The following is a 20,112-nucleotide window of genomic DNA, read 5'->3' as shown; positions in this document are numbered from 1 at the left end:
GGCAGGGTTCTCAGGTCGCTCACTGCAGGTACCTCTCCTGGCATCAAAGTGGCTACATCTGGCTGAAGATTCCTCTGACCCTTCTCACCATTCTCACTTCTCCTCTGGTGACTTTCCTTCATTAAAGACTTGTGTTTTAGCTCATGGTCATCCCTTGCACCCCACTTCCTTAACCCTTAGAGGTTTCAATGTTTTCACAGATGATCCACCGAACACCCTGATCTGCAGTCCTTACTACTGGTGACTTTGGCCTCCACTCTGTGCAATTGCCTAGGCCAGCAACTATCACCCCCATCTCATGATCCTCACATGAACTTCCAGCTGTATCTTCTCTTCCTGATCTTGGACACCTGGGGAGTTCATTTCTCCTAGTCATCAGTCAATTTTCTGTCTTTCCTCCCAACGTATACAGGCTGAAACCCTTTGTGTTCTTTCCTTCATTCATTCAGTCAAAGGGCATTATTCATTCATGACAAATACTAGGTCTTTTTTGAAGCCTATCCAGCTGCTGTTATGATCCAGAGCTGCCTTGTGCCTTGTAAGTAGCATTTCTGTATCCAGATGGGAGCTGGCCCTGGTCCCCATCATCTTAGCTTCAGGAAGCAATGGGAAATTGAAAGAGCTTTAACCAAAGGGCCTCGTTCCACTTGGCTCTAAGACCTGCCAGGAAGGTACCACCGGGGAATAGGAATCTCATACTGGAAACCACTGCCAATGGAGCAGTGATCCTTGCGCCTTGGCCACGGTGGGAGCCTGGGATATGTCTAAGTGTTTGTGCTTTCTGAAAACTCAACAAATACAGTGTCCCCTCAGCAGCCAGCTCCTGTCAGATCTCTCCAATTGGGAATCAGCCAAACTGAATTCTTCTACCCCCACTGAGATACACGTATAAACTAGGGGATCATATAAGGAGGACCCTGAAAACTCAGGAAAGGACAGATTGGACCCTCTTCTATTGCCAGCCTGTGGGGGGGTAAATATGACACTCTGGGAATGAACTGAGCCAGATTAGTTGCTCCTCAAACTGCTGAAAGAATCCAGGGATTCCTGGGTATTTTTCCCAGGGATCCATCCTCTGGTCATGACTCCACACTTTATATATGCTCCGTGGATAATCTCATTACTCACATTATTTCAGCTACTGACCATGTAATAATACACCCAAATCTTCAGGCCTTCTGCTAACATCATGTGTCCACATCCAATTGCCTTCTCAAAGTCTTGGCCCATGAGCAATTAATTCACCTTTCTCTCTCTCTCTCTTTTTAAACCAAAACAACTTTTTCCTTTTTTCTCTCTTACATGACCATGAATATAATCCCACTGGACTGGTGCCAAATGGCCTCATATGTGATTTCCATGTGTTCCACACTGACACCTCCCGTTCATCTTATACACAGATCCCCCTAACTGCAGAGGTGTTTCTCTGAGCATGGTCCTTGGAGCACCAGGGGCAGAACACTCAAGAAGTTCATCAAAAATTTAGATTAATGGGTGCTATATGGAGAAATCAGGGTCTGACGTGGGGCCCTGGGGTCTGTACTTTTATCTAGACACCCAGATGTGTCCTGTGCACAAGGAAGTTTGGCAGCTTCTCACCTACAAGACCAAGGGCAAATTTCCTGACGCCTAAATAGAGGGTTTCATATATGCCTGAAAAACATATCAAGCTGGAGGTAAGCTCGAGAATTTATTTAATTATGCACTCATTCTTTCAAGTGTTTTGCAAATACTGGTGAAAAAGGGCCATTAGATGTGACTGTCATACGTCCTAGAATTGTTACCTCAGGTGAGTCCCGAAACTCTAAGTAATTCTGGTCACAGTCTTGTGAGTGCAGCTCCAGGGCCCACACTGTGATCTTGACCTGCTGATGTGGAGGAGCTTCAAGGACCCACATACACATGGACAGTGGGACCTCTGGGTTTGATGAATTGGGTGATGAAATACTCTGTGGGGTCCAAGTTGCATTATATGTTCCACCACAAGGCACTGGAGAAATAGAACAATTTGTTAATCATATTTTATTCATGTTTCCACATGCACATAATGTTTAAAATTCAGCCTTCCCCACCCTTCCAGCCCAAAGCGCTATAGTTAACATCATTCTATAAAGAAGTTAGGGTATTCTTCACTAAGAATCAGACTAAATTTCAGGGCATCTGGGTGGCCAAGTTGGTTAAGCATTTGCCTTTGACTCAGGTCATGACCCTGGGGTCCTGGGGTTGGGCTCCCTGCTCAGTGGGGAGTCTGCTCCTCCGGACTCTGCCCCTCCCCCAATGCTTGTGTGCACATGTGCTCTCTCTCTCAAATAAATAAAATCTTTAAAAACAGAATCGTACCAAATTTGTATCACTGATTTTTTTAAAAGATTTTATTTATGTATTCATGAGAGGCACAGAGAGACAGGGGCCAAGACACAGGCAGAGGGAGAAGCAGGCTCCATGTAGGGAGCCCAACGTGGGACTCGATCCTAGGTCTCCAGGATCACACCCTGGGCTGAAGGCAGTGCTAAACCGCTAAGCCACCCAGGCTGCCTTGTATCACTGATTAAACAGAGTGATTAACACAGTATTTAGTAACTGACATTGAGTTTAGGTAGGAATTAACACTGAGTTTCATAATTAACATTGGGTTTAGATATAAGCATGGCATTATTTTTAGTGCCTAAATATACGTTTCATAAAATATAAAAATGTCTCAATTTACTCACTGTCCACAGTAGTGTATGTAGCATTAAATCCTTCCCTTTCTAAAGTTACATCACTGACAAATTGAACCGTCAGGAAGTTGCCAGAAGAGATAAAGGGAGCAGGTACAGTGGAACCGCAGAATGTTCCAGCCAAGTTGGCATTTTCACTATCCCCATCATATAACTGAAAAGAAAAATTGTTCATTAGTTTTCCATGACTCGCAAAGAAGTTGTAGATTTCGCACTAAAATGGACGTGGAGTCACACCAGGTCATGATTAAGAAACTTACCTTGATGGGGCGAGAGCTGGCTTTAACTTAGGGACAGCTGTTCCTGAATCGATGCGATTAGAATGATTTTCAGTGAAAACCTGGTTAGGGTGCCTCGAAATCCTTTCTCACTATGTAAGTCACATCTGATTTTAAACTACTTTGTCATTGGAGCCAGCGAAGCATCGCTGTTGTCGCCCGGCGTGGCCCTCGCCGCACACCGGTGAGATCGCAGGCCCGGGTTCTCGGCTCCCTTCGGAACTCCCGGTTCCACTCGTGCCCCTCTTTTTTTTTTTTTTTTAAGATTTTTTATTTATTTATTCATGAGAGACGCAGAGAGAGAGAGAGAGAGAGGCAGAGACACAGGCAGAGGGAGGAGCAGGCTCCGTGCAAGGAGCCTGACGTGGGACTCGATACCGGGTCTCCAGGATCAGGCCCTGGGCCGAAGGCAGGTGCTAAACCGCTGGGCCCCCGGGCTGCCCTGTGCCCCTTTCAGCCTGTCCTCAGCAGCGCCCGAGGCTGCAGGTAAGATGGAAACTAGGCCAGGGCACTGCTCAAAGCCCTCCGAGCGCTTCCCAGCCGCGCAGTGCGCGATCCAAAGCCCTTACGGTGGGCTTCCAGGCCGGAGGGAGTCTGCTCTCTCCACACACACACACACACACACACACACACACACACACACACCCTGGCTTTCCCCATCTGATACCTGACTGTCTCCACGTGGTTCTCTCTGCTCCAGGGGCAAGCCAGGCATGAGGCTGCTGCGGGCCTGTTGCACTCCTTGTTTCCCTCTGCTGGAACATTCCTCTCCTATACGTCCCTATGGTTTGCTCCCCTACCTTCCTTCAGCCCTTTACTCAAACATCGCTGACTCGCTAAAGCCTTCCCTGACCACCTACTTCAAATGGAAGCTCTCTCCAAATTCCCTTTCTCCGGCCTGCTTCCTGCTCTCCTTAGAGCGCGCACGACCTTGACCCACTCCCATGTACTTGTATCAGCGCCTCCCGCTCGCTGGAAGATGATGCCCGTTCCCTGGAAGCACAGGTCGCTGTCCGCCCTGGGCACTGCTCTGTCCCCAGCTTTTAGAAGGGCCTGGCACACAAAAGGCAGCCAATAAATGTCTTTGGCCCCTCTCTCCCGCTACCCACCCCTCTGAAACCCATTCTCCCCAAGGCTTCCCAACGTCAACAATCGCTCAAGCCTACATCAGTCATCCTTGATTCCTCTCCGCGCCCCCACCTGCCCCACACCTATTCCGCCCTCCCTTCAGAATCTACCCCCGAAGGCTGCTCCTCATTGCTACCACCATCCTCCCGCACCTCGGCTATTGTACTATCCTCCTGAGCGATCTGTTTCCACCGAGCAGCCACAGCAATCTCTGCAGAAGTAATGGCCTGAGTGTTTGCAGCTTAAATCAAATTAAGCTCCTGCTCAGCCTTTGCTCCAGTGGGTTCCCACTACTGCACCTGAATTGAAACCGGAGCTCTTTGTGGCGGCCTGCAAGCCCAGCCTGGTCTGGCCCGGTGCCCTGTTCCCCATACTTCCTCCTGCCAGGAGTGTCCCCACAAGGCCCCTGCGCTGCTCCTCCTGTGAGTAACAATTTCTCTCTCCCCACCTCTTGAACTGGCTGCTCTCCCTTGTCATGTGGCCTCAACTCAGATGTCACCTCCTCCGAGAGCCCAGCTCTATCTAATGTTGCTGGGCCCCCAAGAACTATTTCTTATTAAAATCAAAACACTTCTTATTTGTTGCTTATTTACTTATTTTTCTCGTCTCTCTCCCAATAAGAATTTAAGTCCCATGGGTGGGAAGACTGACGATTCACTGCCGTGTCGCCAGGACCCAGAAAAACTCCGAGCCATAGGAACTTTCAACAGACACCTGTCGAAATAGTGGACACCTGAATCTCTTTCAAGCTTATGACCAGAAAACAGATTTCTCCAGCTAAGTAAGCTTCACAGTATTTCTGAAACAAGTATGTGCGTGTAGATCCAAACGCTGAATTTATAACAGAACTAGGGGGTGTTATATAGACTTCAAGGTAGCCGTGACCACTGACGTTATTCTAAAATGCCAGGAAAGTAGAAGTCATTTTAAAATAAACAGAAAAGTAAATTTACCACTAGGTGGCACTGTTTCTCCTGCTTACATGGGATTTTAGTACATTCAGAGCCAGGAGGGACTCCAGAGTTGGGTAATTTCATCTCCCTCATTTTATGGAAGAGCTGACTTGTCAAGTTTTGAGTAATGTACCTTTTCTGGTAAACAAGGTAAAATATTATAATGGCTGCCACCTATATCATCAGATTTCTACTAGCAAGCATTTTTATTCTATGTACTGTGTGCCAGGCTTCTGTGCTGGGTCCGGTGTTTTCAAGGGTGTAGAAGGCATTTCCATACATTCAAGACACTAATTGACACTAATTAGTGAGAGAGATCCATACATTGACTATACGTATGAGCGTGTCAATTATCTATACAAATTTTATTTTATTTTATTTTTTATTTTTTTTTTCAGAGGGATTAGTAACATCATTTATTTGAAGCCAATTTCCCTTGATTTGGTTCCAGAGTCTAACACAGCTGAGCACTGCACAGAGGGGACAGGTAGGTGCTGACCTACCCTATAAAGGCTGGAGAAGAGCAGTGAGCAGAAGACAAGCAGGATGTTATCCCTTACATGCCCCCCTAGCTTTATCATACTCGCTGATCCCTCTGTTTATGAAGCTATTTGCTCTCTTTCTCTGCCCTCATATATGCACTTGCACTGCAGTGAAGGATTTAAATGTAACAAGAGAACCCAGATGATGAAGTCAGGAAAGATCTCAGACAGACATTTGAACTGGTGTTTAAAAGTAGGTAGAGACCTCTCAGACCTGAAGAAGATGAAGGGCATCCCAACCTACAGAAAATGGCATTGAAGGCCTCAGAAGAGGGTAAGAGGCATGTAAGAGTCTCCACAACTTACTTAGGGTATCTGGCATTAGAGCAAGAGGATGCAGGTGGGACTCAGTGAGCACCTCAGGACATGACTGTGAAGTTCCACATGTCCCCCAGGAAAAAGTCTGTGTCTTCTTCTGCAGGAGTTATAGGACCTGATGTGGGTTCTGAACTGATAACTGGTAACTGTGATGGACAGAAATTACACAGTCACTGGCCTCCAGCTGCTGTTTGCATCAGTTTATTCATTGCCACAGGAAGATTTCTAGTAATTGAGCTGAAATAGGCAGCTGGTGGCCTCTGGACCACTGCCATGGGCTCCCAGGCTCCTGGGATTGGCAGCCGAAGCCAATATTTCTCCACCTGCTCTCTCATTCCCTGATAAGGCTAGACCTCTGTGAAGGACTTTTGCAGGGTAGCTCCAGGGAGTGTTGCAAGAGGTACACTGCACTGCTGGAGATGGGGAATCATATGGACTAGGATGTAAGTGGTGCCCTGAGGACTGTGTCCTTGAGACGCACACAATCACATGCTGCTATATATTGCATTCCTGGGGGACCTGCCACCCGGCATAGCTCAGTTAGGCCTGGAGGTTGGATTATGTTTTAAGTTTTGTAGATAAGTGCTAAGAAGGATTTTCTGTTTTCTCAGCTGTTAAAACTCTGATAGTGGAGCATATTAGAAACTACGTAAGATCCTGAAGGAATTGCTTACGTAAACTGGGGGAAGATAGCTTTAGACTACAACTACAGCCAGATCCTGCACTTTATCCAGTTGTTAATTTGAGCCATAGCAGGAAGTGGGGAAGATCATGTTTGGATTTTACTTTCTGTGAACTTTTAATGCAAAAGGGCATTAAGACAATAAGAGCAATATTGGACTTTAATTCAAGTTTAACAATAATTTTAGACTTTAATTTCCTCAGGACCTTATCTTTTAATATTTCCTTAGGAATTGGACAATGGCAAGATTTTTATATTCTTATTGGGAGTATCTCTACATTGCATTTTGAGTATCTCCATGAATTCTTTGATTTTATTAAGGAGCCTCTGCTAGGGTCTGCCGGACAACATGCCTGGGTGTAATTTGGGATGAGAAAGAGAACAGAGAGCAGTTTTTCAGATTTGGAGTAGAGCTCTGGTCCATTTCAGACCCTTATGAAGAAAAATATTACGTTGGTCCCAGTGGTCTTGGGAAGAGCCACAAGAAGCAGTGATTAGAATCAACTCTGTGTTAGAGGAATTTTTATTTTATTTTATTTTATTTTATTTTATTTTATTTTATTTTATTTTATTTTATTTTATTTTATTTATTTAATCTCGATATTCTTTCCAGTGCTTGGAGCAGTGTCTGAAATAACAGCAAGTAATCAAATAAACGTGTATTGAATCAATGAATACATGAATGAATCATAGGGACTAACTCATGAGGATGGGAACCTGATGCCCTGATGGAGTACAGATCTCCTCCTAACACTGACTGGCTGCAGAATGAATGGTTGAGCCCAGTGGGTTAAGACCAAGGTTCTCAGTAGGGGCACTGTCATGTCCCAGAGAGTGTTTTGCAAAAAGTGTCATGTTTTTTGGGTCATCACGATAATCTGGTGCTATGACTGGCATTTGTAATTCACAGAATGGTTCTGCAAAGTGAAGATTTATTCTGTCCCATATAACTGTTGAATGTCTTGCCAAGACTTTTAGGTAATAAAATTGTTCACTACTGTGTACTCCCAGAACTTAAATCCATTCTCTCTCTAACACAAAAACATTATGCATAGTTTTATTATGCACCGAATTTCCAAAAATGCAATTACTGTGTAAGTGAAAGGAAGACTGTACTTTGTTTTGTTTAGAAATATTTTTTGAGGTTTTCCTCTATTTTGGAAATTCATATTGCAGATGGTGAGGTTATTGGCATTTAAGTTGCAAATACAGCCTATCCATATTAGTTTAAATTTAGACTTTTGTGTTTGCCATGATCCCACATAAAAGAATCTTTGCCAATTTATCATGTGGCATAATGTAGTTGTAGCAGAGCATTTACATATTTAGGTCTGCACTATTTTATATACTCTCCCTGTATTCCTCCTTTTCGTTGCATTTAGTACATTTTATTATGTTTTTGAAGCTCTGTATATTGGTAAGCTATAGCATAGATGACCTTCACTTCAGGTAGTCAAGGAAGCACCATGAAATACTGGCTATTCAAATGGGCACAGATTAGGGAGAGATGCTGGGAAATGGTAGGAAGGAGCCACTTCCTTTCTACTAGTTGCATATTTCCAGCAGAGGAACATCAGTTAGGGTCACAGCCCTGAGCCCTTTCTGCCATTTCTCTCACCTGCTCATTATAAGAGAAGTGACTTAACTGCTGGCAGATCGGTGGGTCAGGAAGCTGGGCACACACAACACAGCTGCAAGTCCATCCTTCCCTCTTTCTCTCTGGCAGCCCCCCAGCAGGAAGTGTGCTTCTGTGACGTTCCTCCAAAATCCAGCTCAACCATTCCATGGAAAACGCCTTTCCTGAATCCCCAAATGACTCAATTATACCTTCTTCTCTACTTTTGTTCATTATTCATATTTATTGTTTCTGTCATGCAGTAAAATAGTTTCTATGCTTATGTGTCAGCCTCCTCCACTTTGCCGACAGCTTTTTGGGGAACCCTATCTTAAATCTTCTGTATCTATGGTTGGGGCACCTGGCATATAACCATGTCATGAGACTCTTTATGGAATGGATGTGACGTTAATTTCAGCAGAAACGCTTGGTGAAACCCAATTGTGATGTACTGCAGTTATCGTAATAACTTTTCAAAGTCAACCCTTTCAAAAACAGTAAGAGATATAATTATGACTAGATGATGGAATTGCTATGTTTTCACCTGTATACCTACCTACAGAATTGAATTAAATTAGTTTTTAAAAAGTAATTTGATTGTAATATCTAAGAAACACTCTATAAGATATCAAATGTCCCATTTATCACAGAGAATCGCTTTACTACAGATAGCTCCAGGCTTCACATTCCAAGAACTGTTCTTTGACCTGCCAGCTTAGTAAAAGCTGGAAAAGTTGCCAATATAGGGAAACAGGGAAACTGCTTTCCCAAGAAGGAAAACAAGAGTAGATCTGAACATAATTTCTTTAAAAAAAAAAGGCGAGGAAGGGGAAATTTTATATTTAAGCTAGATAATAGCTCCTTGTTTTTGATATTGCTATTTCTGTCCCAAATGACTTGAAGAAATTCAGGAACTTGCTAGTTGCTTTAGTTACAGTATCAAATCACACTCAGAAAAGGATGAGAATATCAGTCAACCTTCCTCCGAGCCGGATCACACCCAAAACATCCTACATGAGTTTACTTTTATAGTAATTAATATATGTAAGTCTATTATTTTTAATATTTTAAGAAAAAGTGACTCCACAGGCCAGCATGCCCATCTGAAATTACACAAGGGTGGCGGGGGGGAAATGAATTTGTTTTTAAATGAATTCCAGGCACAGTGTCGGACACTCCAGCATACATTATCTTTATCCTCAAAACAGCCTTGAAAAATTGGTACAATTATGTAATATTTTTCATTTGTTTTTTAATAGATAAAGTGATAAAGAATCTGGGAGGTGAGGAAACTTGTCTGGTAGCAAAACTGGGTTAGAGTCTACACCACCTGCCTTGAATATCAGCTTTGCTGCTGCTCAGGCCATTTGGTATCATTTTAGAAAACAATTCAACCTGAACCGAAATCCCTTGATATCTCCAATCTTTCATGGACTCCCTCTAATCTGGCTTCTGTGCCAGTACTTTAGTTAAAACGGCTGTCATCTGTTCTGATGAGTTTTTTCTTCATCTGCACCTTTCCTGGCCTCTAATTTAGAATTTAATAGTATTGACCACCCATCCTTGGTGAGAGATCTTCCCTCTTGACTTTCATGATCCTCCACTCATCCCGGCTTTTACATCTCATTCCATGACTTGTCTGTTTCTCATCCTGCCTCTTTTGTCCTCTGACTGCCTTACCGTGTACCTTCCCCCAAGTGGGGTGGAAGCCTGGCTTGTAGCTCCATGCTGCTTTCCTTGAAAGAAAACAGTAATTCTGATAGCAGAAGGGCTCTTTTGCCATCTCTTCTCTGTTTGTGCTGTTCTCTTCTTACTGGAGCCCCATTCCATCCTCTGCCCACCTGTCTGCCCTGCTGCCCCCAGACTGAACTTCTACCTTGCAAAGCACGGTTTCCTCCTAATAGTACTGAGATTCTTCTGGTCTCCTGGGCTTGGAGCTTATCACAGTGAAAATATGACAGTATATAATTAGGTGTTCAATGCATATTCCATCTATGACTTTTCTCTCTTTTTTAAAAACATATAATTTCTTTAAAGACAATTTTTAAACTTAAAAGTTTATCTTGCATTAGGCTTGACATCTCCATCTCTGTACCCTCCTTACCTAAAAGTAACCCCTTCCTTGGGTCTTAATTCCAGACTCTGCTCACCACCTACTTCCAATGCTTATTCTATATCAGTCTTCCTTAAATACTGCTCTCATCATATTGCTCATTGGAAAACCTTCAATTCCTCCTTATTTTCAAATGCATAAAATCTGAATTCATTAGTTTGACTTTCCTTCCTTTCTTCTTCCTTCCTTCCTGTTTCACTTTTCAAGATTCTTTGTGATCTGGGTATTTCTCCACTTAGGCAATCTCATTTCTTGCTACTTGTTTGTGATATTCTGCTCCAGTAAAGTAAGTTCGTTCACTCTTCCAAAAACATTCATATGCTAACTTCTGTACTTCCCTTCATTTTATGTGGCCCTTGCCTGGGATGCCTTCTCTCTTGACTTCATAAGCTATCCCTCACTCTGTGAAGCTTTTCTTGTTCACACCAGATCATCATGAACTTTCTTGTCTTTTAAACTTGCACATTGTTCTGGGCCTCTATCCAATGCATTAATTGGCACTTTCAATATTGACTGTCCTGAACCGCTTATTGTTGATTTGCGTGCATCATCCACTACTTCTACAATCGGATTCAAGCTCCTCATGGGCACAAATCTTTCCATGTTGGTTGTTTTCCCCACAAAAGTGTAGTAGTATGCACTGGCTGATACTACTTAGAAAGTTTAATCTGAATTCAGGGACGCCTGGCTGGCTCAATTGTAGAAGCATGCAACTCTTGATCTCCAGGTTATGGGTTCAAGCCCCACATTGTGTATAGAGATTACTTAAATAAAAGAAAAAAACTTTAAATTCATATAGCCTTATAGGCACAATAATGTAATACTAATGAATCATTAAAATTGAACAGAAAAGTTTCTTGATTTCCTTTTAAAGGGACTTCAGATCTAAGCTATTTTCTACATCTATAGGTAATATGGAAAGTAAATATAGAAACTTCATTTTAGGATTTGCCAAAGGCCTTTTGAGTATCTCTTTCCATACAATCCATCTTCCTAAAGATAATCTCTTGACAAAGCACAGATGAACAAGGACTCTTAAAGCTAGTGTTAGAAGCCACATGAAATTTCTGAGTCATCCATGTTAAAGATTAACTTGATATGAAGACAGAATATCTATAATAATACGAGGCACTCAGGTGGTTCAGTTGGTTAAGTGTCTGCCTTTAGCTCAGGTCATGATCCTGGGGTCCTGAGATCAAGCCCTGGGTCAGGCTTCCTATTAAGCAGAGAGTCTGCTTCTCCCTTTCCTTCTGCCTTTCCCTCTGCTTGTGCTCACTTTCTCTCTCAAAATCATAAATAAAATCTTTCAAAAAAATTAAAAACAAGACAAAATAATAAATGTTATACCTTGAAGAATATGTCATTTTAAAAATTAGCATTATTCAGTATTTTCATGACTTCCCGAATGGTATAAACTGTCCCATATCATACTAAAGTCTGGGTTAGAAGACTGTTAAGAAATGTAATAGCCTTACCTTTACATAATCATATATGCATCTTTGCATAGCACTTTGTGCCTCCAGAGCAAATGTATTGAAGGTAAGTTTAATTAGTTTGTTTACTGGTGCAATTATGAACCATACACAGTTTAAATTCTTGTCATATCTTCCATTGGAGTCAGAATCAGGAGAGGCAAAGGTATTATCTGAACCTGTCAGATAACCACCACATCCTTGCTGAGGCCCTGTGTTAAAACAAAGACACATCACTACACAAACCAAAGAGAAAAGATCTTAAATTTTACATGGAGAGTATAGTAAAATCACATAGTTAGAAACTATTTTGGTCACACTTGTACGAACATTATCATATGGTGCACCAGGCTTCCATGGGCTTATGTGAGTGTTGTTTCCACTTGTTATTTACTTCCTTTCTATGCCTATGACCTAACCTTCGGTCCCCTGTCTAGTTACCTAGAAAAGTGGGGGACCATATTTAGTTTTATATGCATTTTTAGAACTGTTGATATTTATTGAAGTTTTTTTCTATCCTTGAAAAATCCAATTTTTTAGAAAATAAAGTATTTTGCATAATAAAGCTTGTGGAAGCCATGAACGTATTTTATGTTCTGCTTTTATGAACACTATCAGATTGAATACTGAATTTATGAAGAATTTACCCAACACTCCAAGATAATTGGCTTCCAACAAACCTTTTATGTAAATAATCCGTTAGAAAGAGGCTGAGGGGCATTTAACACTACACACATTTAACACTACAGCCCAATTTATATTAAAACACACACTATAGTTGATTGTTTTTTTTCCAAAAAGAAAGGGAAGCTGAAAAAGACCTTTATTGGCAACAAAAAAACTATTTTGAAATAAAAACTTTGAAATTCATAATAAAAATAGAAAGGGGAGATAAAGAATCCTCTCAAGATGACAGAATGGTCAACTATGAAAAAAATACAGAACAAAATCCTCAGAACATAGGACCTACTTTTGTTCATTTCACAGTCCAAGGCAATTCTTCAGAAATGATGTGAGAAGTGCAACAAACTGAACGATTTTGAAACCATGAGCATGACTAAATTCAAAATAATCCCAGTAGGAATCGAGATTAAGATAAAGTAATGTTCGTAAGGCTTATCTTCTGCCCAAATATAGAGTATTATTAGTTCCAAAGTTAAATCTCACTGACATTGGCCTTTCATTTGTCTCATTGTATTTATCTTAACGGTGAAAGCACTGCTTGCAACATCAGGGGGCGCTAAGATTTTGGCCTTGGAGCTCCTCAGGAAATGGAAACAATGGTGGCCCTCCTTACTAGCAAAGGATATCAAATATGCCAAGTGTTTTTCAGCATGGGTGCATTATTTAGTAGGTCAGAATGCCCTGTCCATAGCTTCAAAGTCAGGTAAAACTATAGATTATTTGTGTAGTAAGACATTTCCTGGAGTGGAAAAGCTTCCAAAGGCCCAGCCCCTGATAAATCCATAGATGGAATCTAGGACATAATTATTCTGAAACCAAAGCAATGCGCAGGGCTGAACTACATATTGCTAATGATTCTGTTCACATGAAATAAGCCTGCAAACTAAAGAAAGAATTGGAGTTTGCGCAGCTTTTATATCCAATGTGAACTGCTTGTTACTTAAGAAAGCCCCTCACCCTGATTAACATGCAGAGCTGGGAAGAACAATGACTTGGGGGTACTATTGAATTGACAAATGTATTTATTTATTAAATACTGGGATTTTTATTCAAAAAAATTTTTAAAGATTTTATTTACTTTTTTTAAAAGATTTTATTCATTTATTTATTTATTTATTTGTCAGAGAGTGAGAGAGCAAGAGAAAGCACAAGCAGAGGAAGAGGCAGGCAAGAAGCAAAGAGCCTGATGCAGGACTCTATCCCAAGACCCTGGGATCATGATCTAAGCCAAAGGCAGATGTTTAACTAACTGAGTCACTCAGGTACCCCAATATTTATTTATTTGAGAGAGGAAGGGAGAGGAGGGGGCAAAGGGCAGAGGGAGAGAAAGAATCACAAGCACACTCCCCACTGAATGCACAGCCAATGTGGGGCTCTATCTCACAACCCTGATATCATGACCTGAACCAAAACCAAGAGTCAGACACTTAACCAACTGAGTCACCTAGGCATCCCATTAAATATTATTCCAATAGTCAAAGAAAAATATTTATTATTGAGGTGGGAAAAGATAAATGGTAGTCCAACAGAAGTGATAAGACATAGATAAATAATGATAATACAATCTAGAATAAAACAGGTACCATAAAAGAGGCAGAGAAGTCTTGTGAGTTTTGCAGGAAGGGAGAGATTACTTCAGGCTATGAGGATGTAGAATGTCCAAGGAAGAGGTAACATTTGATTTGGGTCTTGAAGGACAACAGGACAAGACCATGTAGAAATGTGATTGGTATTGGCAATTCCAGGATAAAGGAACTTCATAAACAAAGATGCAGTGGACAAGAATTTACCTTATATGCATAGGAAAGCATAATTCTGTTAACAAACACCATAGAGTCCATGAAATACAAGAAGACTGGGAAACAGGATAGGCTGTTCTGTAGAGAGCCTCAACTGTAGATCATAGAACTTGACCCTAAGACTTTATTCTGTGGATAATGGGGATGTACCTGAGATTTTTGATTAGAAGAGTAGTAGGGTCATAATGCACTTTCTAATCAATTTTGATCTAAAAATGTATCTGGTAGTAGCATTACATGGAAGGGGGTGGAACGGGAAGATACGAGACCAGGAGAGAGGACCTAGTCACAGTCTGGGCTGGAGGCAGAAAGGGTAAAGTGTTGGAGGTTTGTATACTAGAAATTGTTATTGCTAGCTTTATTCTATTAATGCATCTGCTTTATTTATTTTTAAAGATTTTGTTTACTTATTCATGAGAGACACAGGCAGAGGGAGAAGCAGACTCCACGCAGGGAGCCTGATGTGGGACTCGATCCTGGGTCTCCAGGATCACGCCCTGGGCTGAAGGCAGACGCTAAACCACTGAGCCACCCAATGGGATCCCAATGCATCTGCTTTAAAAATTAAATGTTATTTTTAAAAGTTCAAGCTATCTTATCACCACTTGTTTATTAATTGTTACTAATAGGTTAATAAGGGCAAAATGATGATTGTACTTGGGTACAGTGGTGCCATTATATACACTTATTAACCAATAGTACCCCTACTACACTGATGTCATAAGATAGACACACTTTCCCTCCAGGGAACCCAAAAATCATTGGTGTGTGCTTCCACAGACTGACTGGTAGATTGGATAATTCTTAATTCTTTAGCCCCTCTCTTCACATTAGAATGGACAGAGTATGCTTTTCTGTTTACTTAATGTTAGGCTTGGCCAAGTGACTGGCATTAGGCTTCAGAATATTAATGGTCTTGGGATCCCTGGGTGGCGCAGCGGTTTGGCGCCTGCCTTTGGCCCAGGGCGCGATCCTGGAGACCTGGGATCGAATCCCACGTTGGGCTCCCGGTGCATGGAGCCTGCTTCTCTCTCTGCCTGTGTCTCTGCCTCTCTCTCTCTCTGTGTGACTATCATAAATAAATTTTAAAAAATTAAAAAAAAAAGAATATTAATGGTCTTGAAGTAAGAAGAGGTCTTAAATGGGTTCTGTATTTTTTGGTTTCTGCTCCTGTGCTCCATACACCAAGAGGTCATGTCCTAGGTAGCTGCTAATGAAGGAGAAAGGGATTCACATAGAGCAGGCCTGGATCCAGCCTGAACTGTAAAGCCAAGTGCAATGAAGCTGTAGCCTGGAACAGGCAGACAAACCCATCTGCCAACTCATAAGGGATAAAAATAAATGTTATAGGTATAAGCCATTGAATTTTGGATGGTTTATTATGCAACATTGTGGCAATAGCCAACCAATACACAAATAGCTTGTTTGAGCTATTAAACTATAATAGGACACATTGTTTAATTCATAGAATATACACATGATATTAAAAAAAAAGGAGAATGAACATTATCATCAGACAATCCTGGTCAAAATATTTGAATAATTGAAGTAAGTATAACATTATGTGAATGAATTATATAATTCATATTATATTTAAAGAATATTATATGAGTAAAATACTATCTGAGTGCATAGTCAAATAACTAATGTAATATAATATTGCATGAGTAAACAACTTTCAGTATTTGTTGGTGCAGGAAATGCTTAAAATTGCTCTGCTTTCCCCACTTTAATCTTTAAACATAGTGTAACTGCTCTTTGCTTCTGCTCCTCCTACAGCAAATGGAACCATAAATGTATGTCTTTGGGGAAATACAGAGACGATTATTAGCAAAAGGAGGATCCTTTACCAAAAAGTGCTTTCCCACATTACTAGTTCTATATTTCCATATTTCAACAATTACAGGATATATCAGAAAGAACTCTGTGATGATGAAATAGTTTTGCACACAAAACATTAATATTCATTTATTATATAGATATTTTTATATCTCCCCCCTGCCCTTTTTAAGTAGTATCGGCCCTTAACCTTGACATGCTGTTCAGCACCATAAATCCATTATCTTCCTTGTTACTACATACATCCTACCATCCAGCAAACTCCTATCCATCAGTACCTTCTCCCTCAGTCATACTGTGTCAAGAATACTCTGTCATGGACCCAGCAATTGCACTGCTGGGGATTTACCCCAAAGATACAGATGCAATGAAACGCCGGGACACCTGCACCCCGATGTTTATAGCAGCAATGTCTACAGTAGCCAAACTGTGGGAGGAGCCTCGGTGTCCATTGAAAGATGAATGGATAAAGAAGATGTAGTTTATGTATATGATGGAATATTAGCCATTAGAAACAACCAATACCCACCATTTGCTTCGACGTGGATGGAACTGGAGGGTTTAGGCTGAGTGAAATAAGTCAATCGGAGAAGGACAAACATTATATGGTCTCATTCATTTGGGGAATATAAAAAATAGTGAAAGGGAATAAAGGGGAAAGGAGAAAAAATGAGTGGGAAATATCAGGGAGGGAGACAGAACATGAGAGACTCCTAACTCTGGGAAACGAACGAGGGGTGGTAGAAGGGGAGGTGGGCAGGGGGTGGGGAGACTGGGTGGCGGGCACTGAGGGGGGCACTTGATGGGATGAACACTGGGTGTTATTCTATATGTTGGCAAATTGAACACCAATAAAAAATAAATTTATATTAAAAAAAAAAGAATACTCTGTCATAGCAATCCCTGCACCTGAGAACAAATGTCAGTCTAATCATCTTCCCTAAAACTGGCAACACTTCCTACAAAAGAGCTACTTCTTGAGAGAAAGAAAATATTTGGCTAAAGAAATATTGGAAATATAAACCCACAGTAAGCAGGGAATGTGGGTTGAGATCTACTGAATTAAAAATCAGTAACTGAATCTGAAATTATTTCCCTCTGATAATTAAACTTCCGAGTGAAGCTCAAGCCAAGAAAAATTCAACAAAGAAAAATAGTTATTTTATCTAAGAGAAAATATCTTGAAGTCTTTACTGGAGACAGGTGCATTTCTAAATAGTTATCATGAGAATTGACATTTTTGTGGTTGATGTTTGATTAAGGTTTTCTGGATAGGATCTCTCTCTGCCTCTGGAACAGCCACCCCTTGGACACATAGTGAATGGCAAGCTATACTTACAGATAAAGATTGGCCTGACTTCAGGCATTTTCCTGTTTCCCAGTGAGCCAGCTGGGGCTTTAGCCTGTAGTTGAAGGTTGCAGACTGAAGCACAGGAAACAGAATACAAATACATTGAAGGCTGGTGCTTTAGGGAAATGGGGGTGCACCAGGAGAGCTTCCTTTCAACCCCAGGAGACACAGAGTTAGAGCTCCGTAATCCTTTCTTTGACTAAATCTTGCTGTGATTTTCAAAGCTGCATTATTCAATTGCCCTCGAGCAGAGAATTCATTTTTAAAAATTCAACTATGTTCTAGATGAACCTGTTTTGTCTTTTCCTCTAAAAGCAAATTGGGGGATCCCTGGGTGGCGCAGCGGTTTGGCGCCTGCCTTTGGCCCAGGGCGCGATCCTGGAGACCCGGGATCGAATCCCACGTCAGGCTCCCGGTGCATGGAGCCTGCTTCTCCCTCTGCCTGTGTCTCTGCCTCTCTCTCTCTCTCTCTCTCTGTGAGACTATCATAAATAAATAAAAAATTTATAAAAAAAAATAAATAAAAGCAAATTGGATTTATTTTTCTAGTTCCCAACCTCAAACATTTATAACCTTTCAGATATTATATTGATGTTATACTAGAAAAACCACATAATGGTTTTTGCAACATGAATTGTATGTTTTGTTTTTGTTTGTTTTTAGTAATATCACCCAATTTGACTCATTTTAAAAATCCTATTTGAGACCCAGCCTAATTTCACTTAGATCATGTATTTAGTCTGGCAATATTTGGGAAGCATAAAACTAAAATACTAAAAGAAAGGTAGTTTCAGCAACTAATCAGTAGCTACGTCACTAGAAAAAGAACAATAAAATGTATAACAAACAGGATAATTTTATTATCTTTTTTACTAATTTTGCATTAATTAGGTATTACTGAAAACACTTTATGCATGCATCATCAGTCCCAGGGCATTTCATTAGAATCATTCTCACTAACTTTGAAATTTTAAAAACATGATTTACTAAGTAAACTAATATGATCATATTACCTGATACAGTAAAGGATTTAACAAGATCCAACATGCATTCATGATAAAAACTCTCAGCAAACTAGGAATAGAAAGGAAGTTTCTCAACTTGAACAGAGCATCCACAAAAACCTATAGCCATAATGACACTTAATGGTGAAAAACTAAATGTCTTCATCTTAAAATCAGGAGCAAGGCAAGGATATTTTTTTCTCACCACTCTTATTCAACAGAGAATTGGAATTCTTTCCAGTTAATAGGCAAGAAAAAATATATATACACAGACTGGAGAGGAAGAAATAGAATTGCCACTATTTCAGATGTAGAAAATACAAAGAATTTACATGAAAACTCCTAAAACTAGTGAGTTCAGCAGAATTCAAAATATAAGGGCAATATACAAAAATCAGTCACATTTCCATATACTAATAATGTACATGTGGAAACCAAAATTAAAAATATAATTACTAGCACTGAAACTAATATTATACTATATGTTAACTAACTAGAATTTAAATAAAAGATTTAAAAAAATAAAAATGCAATTGCTCCAAAGAAAAGGAAATCCTTTGGTATGCACTTCATGAAACATATACAGGATCTGTGTGCTGAAAATTACAAGATGATGAAATAAATCTGAGAATACCTAACTAAATGGAGAGACATACATATTTATGGATTGGAAGACTCAATATAGTAAAGATGTCAATTATTCCTAAATTGAGGCATAGGGTTAATGCAATTCTTATCAAATCAAAACCCCAGCAAGATCTTTCTGTTCATATTAAAAAATGCCTTCTTTAAAATTTACATCTTAAAATACAGGTCTTTGAATATTTAAAAACCATCATGACAAAGAAGAATAAAGTTGGAGGAATCATTCCACTTGATATTAAGGTTTACCATATACCTATAATAATCAAGACAGTATGATATTGGTGGAGAGTTAGACACATAGATCAATGGAATAGAAGAGAAAACACAGAAATAGGGGTGCCTGGGTAGCTCAGTCAGTTAAGTGTCTGCCTTCGGCTCAGGTCATGATCTTGAGGTCTTGGGATCAGCCCCTCATTAGGCCTCCTGTTCAGTGGGGACCTTCTTTGCCCTCTCCTCTTCCCCTTGCTCATGCTCATGCTCTCCCTTGCATGCTTTCTCTCAAATGAATAAATAAAAAAAAAATCTTAAAAAAAAACTCTACAAAAATAGATCCACACAAATACACTCGACTGATTCTTTTTTACAAAGCTGCAAACACAAATCAGTGGAGAAAGGGTAGTCTTTTCAATAAATATTGCTAAAATAATTGGACATCACGAGGCAAAAAAAACCCACCTAATTTCAATCTAAATGTCAGACCTTAAACAAAAATTAGCTCTAACTGGATGATAGACATAAACATTACCAAAAATGTAAACCATAAATCCTTTAGAAGAAATCATAGCAGAAAATCTTTAGGACCTCAGAGTAGGCAAATAATTCTTAGCCTTGACACCAAAAGGAGGATATACAAAAAGGAAAATTGATAAATTGGACTTTATAAAAGTTAAACATTTTACTCTAAGAGAGGTCTTGTTCAGAGAATGAAAAGGCAAGTTATGAGCTGGGAGAAAATATTTGCAAACCACA

The 20,112-nt window shown here is 40.4% G+C and overlaps 1 protein-coding gene and 1 long non-coding RNA gene across 3 annotated transcripts in view; one reads left to right on the top strand and one right to left on the bottom strand.

The window, feature by feature from the left end:
- Positions 1-20,112, bottom strand: part of CUBN (cubilin) — a 265,801-nt gene that overhangs the window by 10,079 nt on the left and 235,610 nt on the right. The window contains 3 exon segments of the mRNA NM_001003148.2: positions 1,785-1,990; positions 2,712-2,874; positions 11,825-12,033. Coding sequence (NP_001003148.2) covers positions 1,785-1,990; positions 2,712-2,874; positions 11,825-12,033 — 578 coding nt within the window.
- LOC111091460 lies at positions 1,227-8,812 on the top strand. Of its 2 annotated transcripts, none has more exons than XR_005355277.1 (4): positions 1,227-1,676; positions 4,748-4,907; positions 5,478-5,566; positions 7,235-8,812. It is a non-coding gene; the product is annotated as an uncharacterized LOC111091460 (long non-coding RNA). The 2 variants fall into 2 exon arrangements; XR_005355278.1 differs by lacking the exon at positions 1,227-1,676 and adding an exon at positions 3,963-4,548.

This window comes from Canis lupus, chromosome 2, assembly GCF_011100685.1.
Source record: "Canis lupus familiaris isolate Mischka breed German Shepherd chromosome 2, alternate assembly UU_Cfam_GSD_1.0, whole genome shotgun sequence".
Taxonomy (NCBI): domain Eukaryota; kingdom Metazoa; phylum Chordata; class Mammalia; order Carnivora; family Canidae; genus Canis; species Canis lupus.
The sequence above is the reverse complement of the archived record's forward strand: the minus strand, read 5'-3'. Positions and strand labels throughout refer to the sequence as shown.